Here is an 18,891-nt window from a genome sequence, read left to right on the forward strand (position 1 = left end):
TTCTATTAATCGTGTGTGTGTGGGGGGGGGTGGGGGGGAGTTGCGAATATGCCAGTCCTGGGGCTTGAATTAAGAACCTAGGTGATGTCATTGAGTCCTTTCAATCAAGGAAGCGTTCTTCTTCTTGAACCACAGCTCCATGCCTGGCTTTTCTGGTGGTTAATTGGAGATTAAGAGTCTCACCGATTTTACAGCTTCTTTGCATTAATTTTTAAAAAAACAATCACATAGGGGCTGGGAATATGGCCTAGGGGCAAGAGCGCTTGCCACCTACACATGAAGCTCTCGGTTCGATTCCCCAGCACCACATATATGGAAAATGGCCAGAAGGGGTGCTGTGGCTCAGGTGGCAGAGTGCTAGCCTTGAGCAAAAAGGAAGCCAGGGACAGTGCTCAGGCCCTGAGTCCAAGGCCCAGGACTGGCAAAAAAAAACAAAACAAAACAAAAAAAAAAACCCAAAAAACCAATCACATAGTGATGGGGGGGGGGGAAGTTGAAGTTGATTAGGAATATATTATATACATGTAAGAAAATATATCACAATGAAACCTTCCCTCGACAGCCATATACAATAATAAAATAAAATTTAAAAATAATCTGTCAGCTAGGCATGGTAATGTCCCCCTGTAGTCCCCAGCACTAGAGAGGCTGAGGCAAGAGGTTCAAAAGGCCATCACCAGCCTGGGTCTCATAGCGAATTGGACGTCAGCCTGGACTTCATTAAGGCCAGGGAGCAAAAGTGTTGCTGTTTTGAGACTTCAGATTAGAGAATAACTTCTTAGTTCTTGGAAAACTGTGTTGTATGAAGTTGTGAATGAAAGCACTTATGAAAACAGAACAAAACAAAATAGAAAAACTATCAAGTTTGCATCTTTTAATCTTTCTTTTTTTTTGGGGGGGGGGGCAGGGAGGCAGTCCTGGAGCTTGGACTCAGGGCCTGAGCACTGTCCCTGGCTTCTTTTTGCGCAAGGCTAGCACTCTGCCACTTGAGCCACAGTGCCACTTCTGGCCTTTTCTATATGTGGTGCTGGGGAATCGAACCCAGGGCTTCATGTATACGAGGCAAGCACTCTTGCCACTGGGCCATATTCCCAGAGCCGCATCTTTTAATCTTTATTGTTTATTCTTCTTTATCAGTAACGTTTGGGAAGTTTTCTTTTCCAACTTAACCCCATGTCCCAATTCTTCCAAATTTGCAAATTTCAATAACATAACTAATCATTACTACTGAGTGTTCTCTTAGTGGTGTTATTTTCTGTTCAGTTTCAGGGCTGAATACACACCTTTATCAGCTATTTTGATGCTATTGTTTCTTTTAAGGTTTTCTTCTCACTACATTGTCTTTCCCTCCAGATTTTGTGGGCCTGGATTTTTGTTTGTTTGCTGCTGCAATTCTGGGAAAGAGTATCCTCTTGCTTAAGTGTTTCCTAACCTGATCATCCAGTTTTGGGTCTTTCATTCTGTGATTCTCCTCCCTGTCCTCTAGGGTTCCTTTTTGATGTACTTCTGTCTTTTCCCAGTGCTCCCTGGTTTCTCTCCATTTTTATTATTTTGTTCTATGGGACAAAGTATATGTTGTTTATTCTCTTGGAATTTGGGGGGAATGTAGAATTGATTGTTTGCATTTTATCTGTGAGCATTGTTTGTTGTTTGTTGTTTTGTTGTTAGTTAATGCTAGTAAGTGAGGTAGGCTGACTCTGGAGTTATGTTTTTGGTGCTTGGTTTTGTTTTGGTACTTATGAATGCTGTAAACTATCTTGCTCTGTAGACCACAAGTTTAGGGCTGAGATTAAAGTTGGCTTTACCAATATTTATCATGGCAAAAGCATGCCATTATATGTGTACATATTCCTTATGTCCTGATAGATGATCCTGAGGGAAGGATAATGTATGGGGCTATGAGGGGGGAGGGTGGAAGGGGGGAGGGGAGAGAAAGGGCCTTATGTTCTCCAGAAGACATTAACTGAAGTGATGTGATTCTGTTCGCCCACCCCTCTCCCACCGTACAGTACCCCATTGCAGCCTTGGGTACCCTGGACCACCTGGAATGAAAGGCACAATGGGTCCCCCAGGAAGAAGAGGCTCAAAAGGAGAGAAAGGTAAGTGCAGAGCAAAGAGAGAATGCCTAAAGTAACCACATAGGAAGTTCCCGGGCCCTAGTCATTCCATACACAAAGTAACGTTTCACTCAGACCTTTCTCACTTTGGATCGTCCCTTGAGCCATCGACTTCACTATGTGCTATCATGTGATCATCACCAAAAACTCAAACCCTTGTTTCTTCAAGCACAAGGCCCTGTCACACAAAGTGGAACGCTTGTTGACAAGGTCCTCCGGATTCCCTCAGAACAGTAGAGAGGCGGGGCTCTACTGCTCCATGGTTGCCCTATTTCCCATGATCCCCGGAGGCCTGGGACTCTGTGTTTCTGTTCTGTAAAATTTTAGAGCCTTTTTGAACAACTGAGTCAGGAACTACGAGAACATAGACACAGCGGAGGCCTTTGACTTTTCTAGGTTTCTTTCTTTCTTTTTTTTGATTAAAAGTCCTCATGATTAGGGAACATGTATTCTTTTGTTTCCTTGATTATTCAAGGCTTATGCTGTAACAAATGTATTGGTTTCTTCTAGAGAGCCCAGATGCTTTACAATTCTTCAGTAGGATCAAATATTAGCTTTTCAAGATGTGATGGTCACACAAAATACTCTCTTTGTGTGGAAACTCTAGACCCGTTTTACCAGTCCTGGGCCACCATACTCTTCCCCAGCTGTCCCTGGCCCATGCTTAACTAGTCATGAAGACTGACCAAATCAGCACCTTTTTATTCTCTGTTCACTGTACTGGTTTGCGTACTAAAGTTCTTATGTGGGGCTCTTGAGTAGGTAAAAGGACAAAGCTTTCCTTTTCTCTCTGTCTAGGAAACCAAGGACTCTGTTCCTGCAAACCTGGCCCCATGGGCCCCCGGGGGCCCCCAGGGCCTCATGGGAAGCAAGGGAGTAAAGGAGACCCAGGGCTCCCTGGCTGGCTTGGAGAAAAAGGTGATCCAGGCCCACTTGGTGCGGAAGGATCTCCAGGGCCCCCAGTGAGTATTCCCACCAGCCATAGTCTTTCCAGGGAAACAAGAGAGAATTAGAATTACTATACCTCCTTGGAATTGTAAGTATGGCATACTCCATGTTTTGAACCTGTAGCTATATTAATGTCTAAATAATTGCTCCTATTCATTCTTTTACCCATCCACGACTAACTTACTGAGTTAATCACAATTCATTGGGTGTTCCTGGCACTGTTTCAGGTGCAGGTACTAAATACAGCCTCTGTGTCCCAGGAACTTCAGAAAGGACACAGACCTTGCACCAACAAATGGTCAAATATTAGTATATCTGGGCATCGGTGACTCATGCCTGTAATACTAGCTATTCAAGAGGCTGAGATCTGAGGATCATGGTTCGAAGCCAGCCCAGGCAGAAAAGTCCATAAGACTCTGATCTCCAATTAACCACCAAAAAGCCAGAAGTAGAGCTGTGATTCAAGTGTTAGAGCACTAGCCTTCAGCAAAACAGCTCAGCAACAGTGCCCAGGCCCTGAGTTCAAATCCCAAGACTTATAATAATAGCAGTAACAGCTACCTGTGACCAGACCTAGAATGCTAGGTTCTGCTATTTTAAGAGTGGTTCTGCATTTCTAATATGTAACCAAGGTTAAAGATCACTGAACTCAAATGAATCAATCATTTATTTGGAAAACATAAGGGTTCCTCAGTAGGCCAATCAGGGATATCATGGGGCTATCACCTGCTGATAAGATTTGAAACTGGAAACCAGACCCCAGTGGCGTGTGCTTGTAATCCATCCTAGCTACTCAGGAGGTTGAGATCTGAGGATGGCAGTTCAAAGCCAGTCACAAGTGGAGGAATGGCTCAAGTGACAGAGTGCTATCCTTGAAGAAAGAAGATCAAGGACAGTGCCCAGGCCCCTAAGTTCAAGCCCAGAATCAGCATGCATGTGTACGTGCATGTATGCCTGCATGTGCATGCACACACACACACACACACACACACACACACACACACACACACACAGTGTGGCAGTTGGTAACAAAGTCCATCATCATCTATCAGGGATTGAGTAGAGAGGGTAACTGATGAGCAAAGTGGGAGGCAATGAAGTCAAAGGAATTGCTGGAAGATTTGGATGTGGCTCAACAGAAGATCACTTGCCTAGCATGCATAAGGCCCTGGGTTCCATTACCAGCACTACAAAAAAAGAAAAAGTGTAGATGTTAGCAATAACTCCTGAGCATAGGGTTTGCAGATGGGTCATATTTGAATTTCTACCTTGGACGACATGAAACAGCCAGAGTTGAGTTTTAAAGAGAGAGAAAGCCTGGGACACAAGAAGAGAGAGTAAAAGAAAAGAAGGGAGGAGAGGGGAAGTGATGGTGGTGGGGGAAGCAGAAAAAGGGAAGGATAGACAGACAGACAGAGCCTCCCTCCCCTCCTCATACATCTTATCTTCTGGCTCCTGGTTCCACACCTACAGATTGGAAGGGAAGTAGAAGACAGAAAAGTAGTCTTCAGTTCTGGGATGCTTTTCCTATGACTGACTGAAGTCTGCATTTGTTGCCTTAGCTTGAATGTGCTTCCTGGGGTTTCCTACCAAGCTCTTGGGCCCAGAAAGGAGCACAGCTTCCAATTCCATCCCTGACATTCCCTGTGGTCTTCCTTAGCCTCAGAGGGACCATTTATAAAATGTGTAAGATTCAGGGGGAAAGAAGACAGAGAGAGTAGATACACATGCATGTCAAGTGTTTTGATTCATCACAATGAATCGAATGTGTTGCTCTTTTATTCCTCACCAAGGGGAAACCTGGTGCCTCAGGACCCCCTGGCCAAAAAGGAACAAAGGGTGACATGGTTGTCGCACGATTTAAAGGTGAGCAAGAGTGATCGCTGAGCCCTGTGACATCTTTTAAATGGTATATGGCTCATCCGCTTGCATTAATTTCCCTTGTGACCAAAGATCAATGCTCTGTAATTTATGATAGTTGACATTGCTTAAAAAGTATTCCCTGCCCTCCGTAGAGTGGTGTAAATGTAGAGCCCTAATGCCTCTGTCTCTTCCTTGAAAATGCAAATGCTCCCTTTGCCATAGCTTCAAAGCCTCAAGGTAACCAACTTGTGTGTGGAACAAAACTTCCTTTGATTTGCCTACTGTTTACCTACTGCTTTATAAAGTGTCATGTGTTACCCAAGAATATTTTAATTGTAAACGACAGATGTCTGCCTTGAAGTAGGTTTGAGACAGAAAGTCATGCAATGGCTTAACGAAACAAAATAGGAAAGGCCAGGCCTGGGGTTTTCAGCAATACCCAGATCCAGGGCCTCTGGTTATGGACAGGAAGCTTCTGAGGGTGGATGAAAGCTATGGTTTGGCGATTACCATTCTCCCTCTAGATGACTGGGACACCCAGCTAACTCCACCAGTCCACACAGAATCAATGCCATTGTCTTCGCCTTCACTCCTCTTTTCTTCTATATTAACTCCTTGCTGATAAAAGCTTGCATGGCTTTTGGCCCCTGCTTCTAGGGATCAAAGGAGAAAGAGGACCTGATGGACCCCCAGGATTTCCAGGGCAGCCAGGACAACACGGTCAAGATGGACGTGGTGGAGAGACAGGGGATCCGGGACCCCCAGTACGTACAATTCTCCTGCTGTTGATTGTCAGTTTCTAACAGGATCTCAACTATTTTCTCCTTACTCTACCTGTGTTCATCTATATTTTCCTGTGTTGCCAACATGCTGTCACCAGCAGCCTTTTAGATCTCTGCCACCAAAATTGACTGTAAGAAAAGTTGTCATTTGAGAGGATCCAAAATCTGTAGTAGCAGTTCAGTCCTGGGAAGAATTTGTGCCCCCCAGTCTTTGTGGAGTTTACATCCTTTTGGGACAATTGTATCTTACAAATCCCCGCTGAGTGTATACCTAATCAGTGAGCAGTGGGGTTCTGTGGTTGAGCGCAAGCCCTGATCCTAAAGCTTTAGCTCTTTTTCCTGGTGAAGAAACACATGAGGTTAAGTATCAAGCAAGGATAGGTGACCTGGTACGAATCTACTGAACTGACCTATTGGCTTTTAGAAAATCCCATTGACAAATGATGGGTGACTACTGTGCTATGAATGCTGCTAAAGGTTATAAGATGACAGTAAGAGACATGGCCTCTTAAAATATCGTAGGCATGTAATTTATTTTTGAATTCTTACACATTACAGAAATGGAGCTAGATGTTTGATGCTTGTAACAATAATCTACTAAAGGGCAATTACCTTCCCAATTTTGCAGTAAGAAAATGATGGCTCAGAGTGTTCACCAAAGTGAGCCATCCATCAAGTAGGCTAGACAGAAGTGATGACTCTGGTCTGCCGCATTCCCAAGTGTGCCCGGTTCCCGCCAGCCTGTGTGTCCTGCCTTGTGGAATGGGAAAGCACAGAGAGTGCTATAAGAGGGGAGGATCAGGCCCTGATTTGACAGAGATCCCTGAAGACACAGTACGCATGAATAAGACACAGAGCTTGTGAATTGGGTTTGGTGGTGTCGATTCTTTTTAGCCTTCCAGCTGGCGTCAAGTACATGAAGGTTGTCCGTGTTAGATCTGGCGAGCCTTGCTGTGTTTTCTCTTCTACTTAAAAAAATCTTTGAGAAACCAATGGCATGGAAAAGTACTTAACTATGGATCAGACTGGCAAAAGAATACCCACTTGGGAGTGGGGGCGATCTTTACATGTTCACTGAAATAATGAAGAACCTCAAGATTTTCACAGACCCCCATCGGACACCAGGCCACGCTGAAGGATCTGCCCTCCCTTGGCTTGACCACAGGACAGGACCCGACATTCTGAGCACCGTTCGTTTAGTGGTCCAAGAGGGGGCTCCACAAGTGATGTGTGATGGACAGGGCCCCTATTCAAGGGATCTCCAACAAGGGATCCCACAGATCTTTTGTTGTTTGTTTGTGTGCTGGCACTGGGGCTTGAACTCAGGACCAGGGCCTTGTCCTTGAGCATGTTCACTCAAGGCTAGTGCTCTACCACTTGAGCCACAGTTCCACTTCTGGCTTTTTTTTGAGTGGTTAATTAGAGATAAGAGTCTCACAGACTTTTCCTGCCAGAGCTGAGTTTGAACCTCGATCTTCCAATCTCAGCCTCCTGAGTAGCTAGGATTACACACATGATTATACAGGTGCTCCACTCCCACAAGTCTTTCATTAAAAATAGTTTTTTGTTATCTTTATGTAGTTGTACAAAGGAATTTGCCATTCAACAAAGCAGTTTATGAGTACAATAGGTTGTAATCAATGTCACCCTTTTCAACATTCTCACCCATGCTTCTCAACCACGCCTCCCCTGGCCATTCTTAATTTCATAGTATATATGCATTGACGTTTTGCATTTAACAAGGTAGTTTACGAGTACAGTGCATCATAATCTGTGTCAACCCCTTCAACATTCTCATCCCATTTCGACCCACTCCTACCTTTATTTTTCTTAATGTTGTGGTATATACAATGAATTCTTGATTGCATTCTCCCTCTACACCCCCTCCATTCATCTACCCCTGGCTCCCGGGCCTGGCTAGTACCCATTTGCTGGCTTTAACGTAGTCTTTCTAAAGAATTAGACTATTTGTGCTCTCTGTAGAGTCTATCATGCTTTAGTTAACTCATTTGTAACTGCGCGCATACCACTCATAGATTTACAAGCACATGCTAGCTACCACAAATGACAGAAACCATGCAACTTTGTTTTCTATCTATAGGTCTGGCTTACTTCACTTATTTTGATTTTTTTCCAAGTCTTACTATTTCCTTAAAACTGCTATAATATCATTCTTTCTAAGGGATGAGCAAAATTGCATTGTGTATATATGTACATCACATTTTGTTGATCTACTTGTCCATTGAGGGGCATCTGGGCTCATTCCCTATCTCAGCTATGGTAAATAGTGCTGCAATGAACATGGTTGTGCTGGCAGGAGAAAATAAACAATACCAAATACAGGCATGGATGTGGCCAAAAGGGAACTCTATTTCACAGAATGTAAGCTTGTTTAGCTACTTGGGAAGCAATATGGAGAGTTATCAAAAAAAAAAAAAAAGATGAAATACAGAACTACCCTGTGACCCAGAAATTTCCCTCCTGCATATTTATCCAGTAGTGCTCACAGATCTTTACATCTTTTCCAGACCAGATGCAGATTTTTCAGCCAGGGTACATAAGCCCCATCACCTAGAAATACAATTGGTGATTCAGTATAGGGTTTTTAGAGGAACAGAGTCCAGGCAGTCAGCCAAAGGTCCAACTATCATGGAGTAAGGAGACAAATTTAGCCCTTTTCACACACACGGAGGATCATGGAGCCCATCCTTGTGCCTTTTCAGAAGAACATAAGAAAGAAATTTCACACAGAGAAGAACCTTTTTGATTTGTACATTCATCATCTCTCTTGCCTTGCTTATTTCTATGTGTTTTCTCACTTCGCATTGAGAGTCGCTCTCATAACTTTCTGTACCTAAGGTACAATGCATACACCCATAGAGTATATGTGTATGTCAATGTGCAACTGTGTTTGTAAAATATTAGGAAGAATATAACTAAATGATCTGAACTTTCTTCCTACAGAGGAACTATCTCTTTGAATTAAGGACTTCTGCCTGTGTTTCTATAGCGTACAATGACTGCCTGACATTCATATATTCTTCAAAGATCAGTAATTGATGCCTAATGTATAAACTTTCCAGGGGGGTCACGAAGATGCAATCCCAGGTGCTAAAGGGCTTCCTGGACCACCAGGCCCTCCAGGGAAACCAGGACCCATAGGGCCTCCAGGGCTTGGATACCCTGGTCCACCGGGAGAGAGAGGAAAGCCAGGACTGCCCGGCCACCCGGGTGCAAGGGGCCCTGATGGAGCCAAGGGGCAGAAAGGTAATTTTGAATGTTTTTGTGGCAGAAGTTGAAGTGAAATCATGAACGTTAAAGTGAATTTCTTTTTTGTCCCCCTCCTTCCCTCCCAACCGCCCTCTTTCTCTCCCTCTCTCCCTTCTTTCCTGCCTTCCTTTCTTATTGTTATTATAAAGGTGACATATAGAGGGGTTACTGTTACGTAAGTCAGGGAAAGAGTACATTTCTTTTTCAACATTGTTGCCCCTTCCCTCCCTCTCTCATAGTTTTTCCCTCCCATTCCTACCCACAAGTTGTGTAGTTCATTTGAAACATAGTGTCCAGTGAGTATCACTGCTGCATTTGTTCAACCTTTGTCCTTCCATTTCTGTGTCCTCCCCATCCCTTTCCAAAGGCAGCTAAACAACAACAACAGCAAATAAATAAATAAATAAATAAATAAGACAAAAAGAAAAGACAAAACAAGGAAAAAGGACTCATTTCCAATTCATGGACTTTGTTTTGATAAATATTACTTTATATGACCAGGTACACATAGGCATTGCACCTTTTTGTGTTCTTCTCCTAAGAGTATCCTCCTTTGGTCTCCCTGTGAATGCTTAGAGTTAAAAGGAGTTTCTTCTCAAAAAGAAAAAATTATAGCTATGTCACGCCACTCAATGAAATTGCTACCAAGTGCTTTTTAAACTTAGCATGATCTCAAGCAAACAAAAACAATGTAGTGCAATGAATATTTAAAACAAATCCTTGAAATGCTGTCATCATCATTGCTTTATTAGTTTGGTACACCCAAATTGCTTTTCATTCATTTCTCAGTATTGACTCAAAAGTCTTGGCTATATTAAACCTGCACATATATATATTCACAGCATCAATTTTTTAGTCTTTTTTTTGAGATAATGCAGGAAATGTTCATAAAAGAAACACTAGTGTTTCATTTAAAAAGCATGATTGTCCATGAAAATTCACTTGTAAGTATTTGAAGGAGAAAAAAATTAAACCCAATATCAAACATATCTGACAGTTGTGTGAATTTTAAACATTAACTTACTTCCAGCATAATAGCTAGGACTCTTTTAAGAAGGTAGCAGAAGGATTTACTGGAGATTTTTTTTTATTTAGGAATATGTACATATGCTTTGGCCTATCTTGTTAATTTTAAAGTCTTGAAATAAAAGAATGTATTTGATTTTTCTCCTTTGACAAGAAAAAAGCCAATATCTTTGTGTTTGATAAAGTATATGTTCTAAGACCCAGAAAAAGAATCTGTCAGTTTACTCATATCATACATCTTTGATTTGAAAGCATATGAAGTAATAAATTATGCAATACTACTTGATTTATAGAAGCCAAATCTTCAATTTTAGTAGAAACACTCAGAAGCACAGCTTTGGAGTCTTATTGTCCTCGCCTATTAAAATGGAGATCTCAAAACAACATTTTTATTAATATTTAGCCCAAATCTCTGCCTTTGTACAAAGATATATGAAGTTTGAGCCAAATCTTGTGACTTGGTATTGGACCCTCACCATTATATCATGATTTGTCCATGTTTCTTAATTACTTTAATTAATACTGGGCCTAGACATATTCTTTTTTTTCTAGCTTATTGAAATGAATACTTCTTAGAATCAGTATTTTTCTTATCTTTCAATTGCAAATCAGATTTTGTGACAGACCTAGAAATTTGGCAGAAAAGCTATTTAAGTAATTTAATAACTCTTGGGAGTCTACTTGGTAACTTTCTCAACCCTGCATGGAAACATAGCATGAATGGATTGTCAGCTCTCAGGTGACAAATGACACATTTTTTTTCTTGTTCCAGGTGACAGCATTCTTTGTAATGTGACTTACTTTGGGAAGCCTGGTCCTCCAGGTTTTGATGGACCTCCAGGTATTGTTCTTGTTCTTCTTCTTGTTGTTGTTATCAGGGAGCTGTTCCCAGAGTAAACATAAAGAAGCCACACGATAGAAGAAAATACTTAATTCCAAGAACCAACTAGGGTATTTCTAACATGGTTTTCAGGACTATGGGACTGGGGGAAAGCACATTTATGGTACTTAGCAGCTAGATTTCCAGTCTACTGGTATGAGAATGCTTTTCAAATCTCTGCAGTGTAAACCTTGATCATCTCTCAGATGGACTGTCTGTCCACAGAGAACTTGGAGTTGTAACTTCTTTCTTTTACTGCATCCCAAGATTGAGAACCGACCATTTACTTATCAACCATAAATTTTACTATTCTCTGTTTGCTAACAGGGGCAATATCTGACCAGCAACATTCTGAAAGCTCTACATACCCATGTCCCTAATGTGCACCCGGTTCTTTTCCATTCCTTTTTAGCTGACTGAAATACCAAATATCTATCTGAGGTTTGGTCTAACTCTTTCTTTTTTCAGTTTACTTAAATTGACACTTTTTGTACTAGCAGTTATTTTTTTAATGTGTGTGTGTGTGTGTGTGTGTGTGTGTGTGTGTGTGTGTGTGTACTAGAGCTTGAACTCAGGGCCTGATCCCTCCCCCTTAGCTTTTTCCCTGTAGTCTGATTCTCTACCCTATGAGTTCCACTTCTACCTTCTTGCTAGTTAATTGGAGATAAGACTTTCATGGATTTGTCTGCCTTGGATGCCTTCCAACAATGATCCTCAGATCCCCGCTTCCTGAGTAGCTAGGATTTACGGATGTGTGCAGGGCCTGGTTAGCAGTTGTGAAGGTGACTTCTGTTTCCTATGTAAAGAAAAAAGTCTGTAAAGCTTGAATGACAACACCCACTATTGCCATCCATAGTCCTTTGCTTTTATTATGATAATATACATGCCACCAGTTTTGAAATCTCAAAGCTATAGGAAGATAGGCACTTAGTTTCTCTTTTATGACCTGCAGGATAGTGTTTGTTGGCTTGACCCCCGGTCCTGGTTAACAGCTCAGGTTAGCAACCCCCATTCCCTTGTAGGGTAATGGGTAACTTCCTTATCTGATTGCAGAAATGCAAGAGGCTGGCACTCCATCACAGGCTTGCTTCCCATCTCAGTCTAATTCAGGGCAGTTAATAGCTCATTGGCCAAATTGAGTCACAGGCTGAGTCCTAGGTCAAAGAGCTGGAAGGTGTGTTCTTCCAGCCTCATGGCAATGGTGAGAGAGTAGAGGCCTGCTTCGAAATGTTGGCTGATTCACCGAGTGTTCATTTCCACAGATCCCTTGGCGTGAATGAATGAAACATGTCTGATTGCTTTCAGCAGTTTTAGCTTCCAGTGAAGGCAACAGTTGTCCCTCCTTTGAAGTCCACAGTCCAGAAGTTATTTAAGTAGAGATTCCTTTTAATAGAAACTCAGAAATTGAAAACAAAATCTTAGTTTCTTCTGCAGGTATCTTACCCTTTCTATGCCATGTGAGCGCAAATGCAGTGAAACACAGGGCCATAGATTTGGCCTTCACTCTGGTGTTTTCTCCTCAGGGCAGACACTGGTCTGCACAAAGCCTAAAGATTTCTGTTTGAGACCTGGCATACAAAAACACCAAAATAGACATACATACAGACAGACAGATGATTCAGGAATAAATGACATATAGATAAAATGATACATAGAATAGATGCATAGATAGGAAAACAGATACAAGCATGCATAAGTACACATATACATACATGCACACATAAAAATAAAAAAAATTCCATGGTGAAAGATAGATATAGATAAATAGGTATATAGATATACAGATACATAATACATATACATACATAGCTATACATAGATATAGATATCCCAGAGGCATTTAGAAAGTAATATTTCTAAATTAGTGTCTATGACACTGGTTTACATTTTAAAAGTTTTCATTTTAATATCTGGACAAAATAAGTTTGTACTTAGTAATGCACTATCAATGCATTTAACTTTTTTTTTTTGTCCTGCACAAAACTACCTTGTGAAACATCATTTGGAGCATAGGACTCACAAAATGCTTTTGTAATCCAGGACAGGTAATAGTTTAATGGTATAAAATATAAATATCCTTAAAGATACTTAGCACAAGCAGTGTTTTCCATGTGATCTGTGCTTTATGGGGTGTGTTTTGTTGCTGCTGTTCAGGTCTGAAGGGATTTCCTGGTGCCCCGGGCGCTCCTGGGAGGAGGTGTTTGGATGGACAGAAAGGCCAGCGGGGCAAACCAGGAGCGTCAGAAACTCCAGGCCCACCTGGTAAACAAATATTTTTCTACTCCAGAAATATCCATCAGGAATTTTTAAACACCTCTTTAAAACATGTATGACTTTCAGAGGATGACAGGCAACCTTAGCTAATAGAAAATAGTTCTGATACGTTAAACTTTTACCCATGTTGTGATAACATGGAGCTGATAATCATCTTATAACCTGCCGTGGCTCCTTCCTCTTTGCTTGTGAGTTATAGGCCAATTCTTGTTCTTTGTTTGCTCAGTTCAGAATATTTGTGATATGAAGAAAAGAATTAGGGCAATATCACTGACTTGTAAGAAACACAGAATGACAATGAATTTCTCCATAGAGGGGACAAGAACAACATTCCTTACTAAGGTTCTCTAAGGCTATAGAAACATTTTAACCTAACATCTTTTAAGTAGTAAGTACATACTCCTGTGTCTTCTAGAAATGTGATTTTTATTAAAGTAACAGTCTTATATGCACTAGGTCTATACCGTGCATTTAACAATTACATTTTTTGTTGCTATTAAACAGGCTTACGTGGTGACATGGGAGACCCAGGTTTTGGAGGGGAAAAGGGATTCTCACCTGCTGGACCCCCAGGCCCTCCTGGGCCACGTGGAGTAGATGGCCAGAAAGGAATCCCAGGAGACTCTGCATTTGGTCACCCAGGACCCCCTGGAAATAGGGGTCTTCCAGGAGTGCCAGGGGTGAAGGGAGCCAGAGGTCACTCAGGACGTCCGGGGGCTGAAGGTAAGAGGACCTCCACGATTCCAGCGTAACTCAGGAATGTGTCTGAAGAATGCCTGAACGATCTCACTTTGGATAGACAGAATATAAATGCACCACCTTCGTAGACAGGCACTGATGACATTTCAAACAACTGCATCCCAGATGCTGCCTTTGCATTGGATTGCATTGGATTGCACAGTCTGTCTCCACCAACTCAGATCCATGCATCAACTCTGGATGCCAGACTGCCTTGGGTATAGACCACTGTTAGCCCCAAGAGTGGAGCCTCCTGCTGTCAATGCTTGGTTGCCAGTTTCAGGACAAGCAGCTCAGAAGGCAGAGCAGTGGGGTGGGGCTCAGGGGAAGGAAGCTCGGTGAGTTACAAACTACGTTTAGACACGTGACAACGTGAGGGGGAGTTCGCTGCTGCAGGGAGAACAGTGAAATGCAAGGTAGGAAGATGGCAGGGATACTGGTTCGCCTCCTTTGCTGAAATTACTAAGACTTTTTCCTAAAGCGGAGTTCCTCCAATTTTAATGTGCATAAAAATAACCCAGAGGATGTCTTTATGATGACCATCTTCAGGGCCCTGGTCTTTGGAATTCTGATTCTGTTGATCTAGGATTGATTCCAGCACTCTGAACTTCCAGGAGTCCCTTGGATGATGGTGTTCAAAGTGTGGATCACACACCAGACACGTTTTGGGCCTTTTCCCAACAGAGAATGGACTGTTCTTTTTAGGGATCCACTAGAGCGTGTAAGGAGAGCTGAGCCTCAGAAACACAGGATTTCCTGTTTGGAATGTTAGGAGCGTGTTAGGAGAGTTGGTCCTCAGAAACATAGGGTCTCCTCAACCAACTCAAACAACCACGAATCAGAAATGTTTAGAAAAACATGCATCTGTACCAACATGTATAGAATGTTTCCTTGTCATTACTCCCATAACACTACAGTACGCCAACTATGAGCATAGCAATTACATCATATTAGATATTATAAATGCTCTACGGATGATTTCAAGAGTTCTGTGCAAATGCCACACCATTTTAGAGAAGTGATTTGAGTATCTGGATTTGGGCATGTGAAGGGGAGAAAGTCATAGAACCAGCCCCACACCCCCAGTTTAGCTATACAGGCCAAACAGAGGGGCCAAGAGAAATGAATCCTCATCTTGGCTTTAGGACAAGCATACATGGTGGTTTCTTTAACAACATAGTGAATACAAAGCAACAAGCAGTTGAAAAAAGTGAATCAAGAAGGTAATTTTTGACAGGTTATTGCTCTTGTATCTAATTGAATCTGCAGATGAAGGTTGTAGATATGAAAATACTATTGTTTTCTTCTCAGTGAAGGAAACCACTGTAAACAAGAGTTATACTCTAAGAAATGCTTTTCAACTACTAGCAAGGAACAGTGTATTTGTAAAGATTATAACAAATAGAAAGCATAAAAACCTTTGCCAATTAATATGCATTGTGAAATAACACAATAACCATTATTTGTATTTTCAAACTGTAAGCAAAACAAAATATCATGGAAACAGAAAAGTAAAATCGAGTTTTAGGTTGAGGCCTGGGATTGTAATGGATTTGTTTTCCTTTCTGAGGATTATAACATCCTGTTTCCAATAGACAGAAATTTGAGAGTACACATGATAAAAAAAAAATCTACAAAATGCAAATTCACAAAATGCAAATCAAGTTTGTAAGTGTTATATATTTGATGTAGTATCTGTTGCAGAGATAGAAGCTAATTAAAAGTCAGAAAGCCATGTGATTACTTGCCTGAATAATTTCTTCCTCATCTACGTAGCCTTACCAAGCTACTCAACAGTGCGTTCGGTCTCCAGGCATTTGGAGCTCACTACGTCTATGACTAGAAAATCCACTCAGACATGTAGCTTATTTGAGTCAGGATCAGAATGTCTGTTCCAGTACTGATGTGCGTGAGTGAACAGTTTCCTATGGGCCATCTACACAGTTGTAACCCACACACGTAGCAGATACTTTGTATCATTTCAGGAGCAGCTGGCATTCCGGGATCCCCAGGTCTCCAAGGTCCCAAGGGCAGAGAGGGAAGTGCTGGCTTCCCAGGCATCCCAGGCCCACCTGGCCATTCCTGTAGAAAAGGCGCTTCCGGCATCCCAGGCCAGCCAGGGCTTCCTGGGGCTCCTGGTAGTCCAGGTAAGTGTCAACAGGTGTCAAGAACTCAAAGGTATACATAGGGGATTTATCCTACTTATAAATTAATAAGTTAATAAATTAATAAGTTCTGAGATAGAGACAAAAGACTTTATTACTGACATATTTCATGCTGTTTTGTGTCATTTCGCCATGTGTGGATGGGTAGATGCAACAGCTGCAGTGGTTAGTGTTATTTGAGAGGAGCGGCAGTCTAGGAAGCACTGCTTCACAGAAGCCTGCAAGCAAGCCTGCATTTTGTATTGGGCAATGTGCTGTAACACCTTTCAAGGTTGTTTGCTGCAAACACAGCCTTGAGAAATAGGCCAGGTAAAGAGCAACGGGATGTTGCATTTTTGACACACCCAGGAAGACATAAAGGAGTATAGAAGTTCTGTGAATGCCTATCTTCATCATGAGGTGTTAGGGGCTAGTCTAGTCCATCACCGCTTTTGTAACAAAATATGTTAGACTAATTTTCTTTTTTTTGGTCCATCATGGGGTTTGGACTCTGGACCTGGGCATTGTCCCTGAGCTCTTCAGCTCAAAGCTCATGCTGTACCACTTGAGTCACAGAGCCACTTCTGGTTCTCTGGTAGTTAATTGGAGATAAGAATCTTACAGACTTTCTTGCCCAGGCTGGCTTTGAATCCTGATCCTCTGATCTCAGCCTTGTAAGTAGCTAGGATTACAGGCCTGAGTCACCAGCATCCAACAAGCTAGGTATTTATAAACAATAGAAATGTGTTTCTTACAGTTCAGGAGGCTATGATGTCTAAGATCAAGGTACTAGATGATTTAGTGTTTGGCAAGGCCCCATTTGCCATAGATTCCACTTAGCTAGCTCACAAGGCTCTTTAAAAGGTCACGAATAGTATTCATGAGTGCATTCTATGAGGTGACTTAACTACCTCACAGAATTTCCAGTATCTCATCATATGGTGACAAGGTTTCAACATTCTGGGAGACACACAGATTCGTTCAAGTTTAGTAACTTTTCTGGGGTTCAACCACAGTCTTGCAAAGCTCATCTTCCTTGGAGCTAGGATGATAGGTATGAGCCACTGGCTGCTGTTCCTTTTATCCAAATGAGAGATGTGTACTTGAAAATCTGTAACAAGTTTAGGAGCTAACTCATCACTATAGCCTAATCTACCACAGATCATGATGATGAAGATGTTGCTCTGATTTTCACAATTCTTTCATTACAGTTAAGGAAACTCCTGGAAAGCTTTTTTATTCCCCTATTAGTTTCTCTTCTCTAAGAACAAACACCAGTGAATTCTTTTTGTTGTTGCTGTTTTTCACCCCTATCCATTTTCATGAAAAATAGAGTTGCTACTATTGTTTTAAGCCAAGAAGTACCATTTTGCCGTTGATGGGCTCCAGTGTCCTTTCAAGGAGTGATTCCAGGTTTCAGTCTGAGTATCTGGTTGTACCTCAGGTGCCCCAGGTTGGAAAGGTCAGAGAGGGCCTTCTGGATCGGCTGGAATGAAGGGCTTCCCTGGCCCCCCAGGACTGCCAGGAGCTGATGGATTCCCAGGACCTCCAGGAATCCCAGGCCCCTTTGGGGAAGATGGGTTACCTGGTCTTCCGGGCCCAAAGGGTAAGTAGTGCTTTGTCAGTATGTCTTCCCATTGTGTATTTGAAATCAATGCTCAAAAATAGCCTGTTACTTAGGACCGCCCATGTAGCACAGGCCATTATAGTAGCATGACTTTGTCTTCCCCTTAGTGCTGCCTCGCTTTTCCTTCTCTTCCTGTTGCTATTTTCAGTGGCAGAATGTTTTGGTGGAGTTAAATGGTTGCAAGATCCAGGGATGTTGAGTTCAGGAGATCAGAAAATCATTTCAGCTCAGAGGACTGTGAGAACCAATTCAGTCCTAGGTCAAGAGAATGGATGTGTTTTGCTTTGGCTGGGCCTTCAGCCTGGTGCTATGAAAGATTTACGGGATTAGAGCCCCCAAAAAGCGATAGCTCCTACATGTTATACCCACAGGTAGAGCACAGGACTGGGTGAGGGGGCAAGACTGTGAACAGCCATAAGGAGTTTGACAACAGATGTTTACTTTCAATGCAAGCTTAGAAGGTGGTGGGCTGTTGTAATTATAAGTGGACCACAAGGAGCACTGATAGAAAAACTACACCAACATCTCCAGTGTTTTCCTCATTTCACCAGGGCCCCAGGGCCTGCCTGGTTTCCCTGGTTTTCCTGGAGAAAGAGGACTTCCGGGCCCAGAGGGTCAGCCTGGAAGAAAGGGAGAAACTGGACAGAAGGGCTGGCCTGGCTTTGGGGGAGACCAAGGAGTAAGAGGCGCTAAAGGTAAGCACACTTAATACACAGAGGAAAATTTTTAAAAGTTGGTTAGAACATATTAATAATATGGTCTTGGAAGAATAAAATATAACTATTTTTGAATTTGAATGTCTTAGCTTTCTTTAGTTCTGTGGTGTTTGCTGTAGAATTTTAAGTAAAATTCATTTTCTTTACCACTCAATCTTAAGACATATAATTGTGGTAAATAAACTTTTTTTAACTAGAAAAATTAATGACGTGTGTGTGTGTGTGTGTGTGTGTGTGTGTGTGTGTGTGTGATTACTGGGGCTTGAACTCAAGGCCTTAGTTCTGTCCTTTAGCTTTTTTGCTCAAGGCTGGCACTCCACCACTTGAACCACAGCTCTGTTTCTGGGTTGTGATTGTTTGTTGGAGATAAGAATCTCATGAACTTTCCCACCGGGGTTTGCCTGGAATTGTGATCCTCATTTCTCAGCCTTCTGAGTAGCTAGAATCGATTAAAGGTATCACCCACCAGCTCTATGCAACAGGTAGTTCTTTTTTTTTTTTTCCAG

General features: G+C 42.1%; 1 protein-coding gene across 4 annotated transcripts in view; it reads left to right on the forward strand.

The window, feature by feature from the left end:
* Nucleotides 1-18,891, forward strand: part of Col4a4 (collagen type IV alpha 4 chain) — a 120,009-nt gene that overhangs the window by 59,144 nt on the left and 41,974 nt on the right. For all 4 annotated transcript variants that reach the window (XM_048344618.1, XM_048344620.1, XM_048344621.1 and 1 more), the window contains exons 21-31: nucleotides 2,010-2,099; nucleotides 2,916-3,079; nucleotides 4,859-4,931; nucleotides 5,586-5,692; nucleotides 8,794-8,977; nucleotides 10,779-10,847; nucleotides 13,041-13,148; nucleotides 13,665-13,883; nucleotides 15,884-16,045; nucleotides 17,487-17,648; nucleotides 18,221-18,364. In XM_048344618.1, the coding sequence (XP_048200575.1) occupies nucleotides 2,010-2,099; nucleotides 2,916-3,079; nucleotides 4,859-4,931; nucleotides 5,586-5,692; nucleotides 8,794-8,977; nucleotides 10,779-10,847; nucleotides 13,041-13,148; nucleotides 13,665-13,883; nucleotides 15,884-16,045; nucleotides 17,487-17,648; nucleotides 18,221-18,364 (1,482 nt within the window). The remainder of the gene's footprint in view (nucleotides 1-2,009; nucleotides 2,100-2,915; nucleotides 3,080-4,858; nucleotides 4,932-5,585; nucleotides 5,693-8,793; nucleotides 8,978-10,778; nucleotides 10,848-13,040; nucleotides 13,149-13,664; nucleotides 13,884-15,883; nucleotides 16,046-17,486; nucleotides 17,649-18,220; nucleotides 18,365-18,891) is intronic.

Source organism: Perognathus longimembris, chromosome 4 (assembly GCF_023159225.1).
Source record: "Perognathus longimembris pacificus isolate PPM17 chromosome 4, ASM2315922v1, whole genome shotgun sequence".
Lineage (NCBI taxonomy): Eukaryota > Metazoa > Chordata > Mammalia > Rodentia > Heteromyidae > Perognathus > Perognathus longimembris.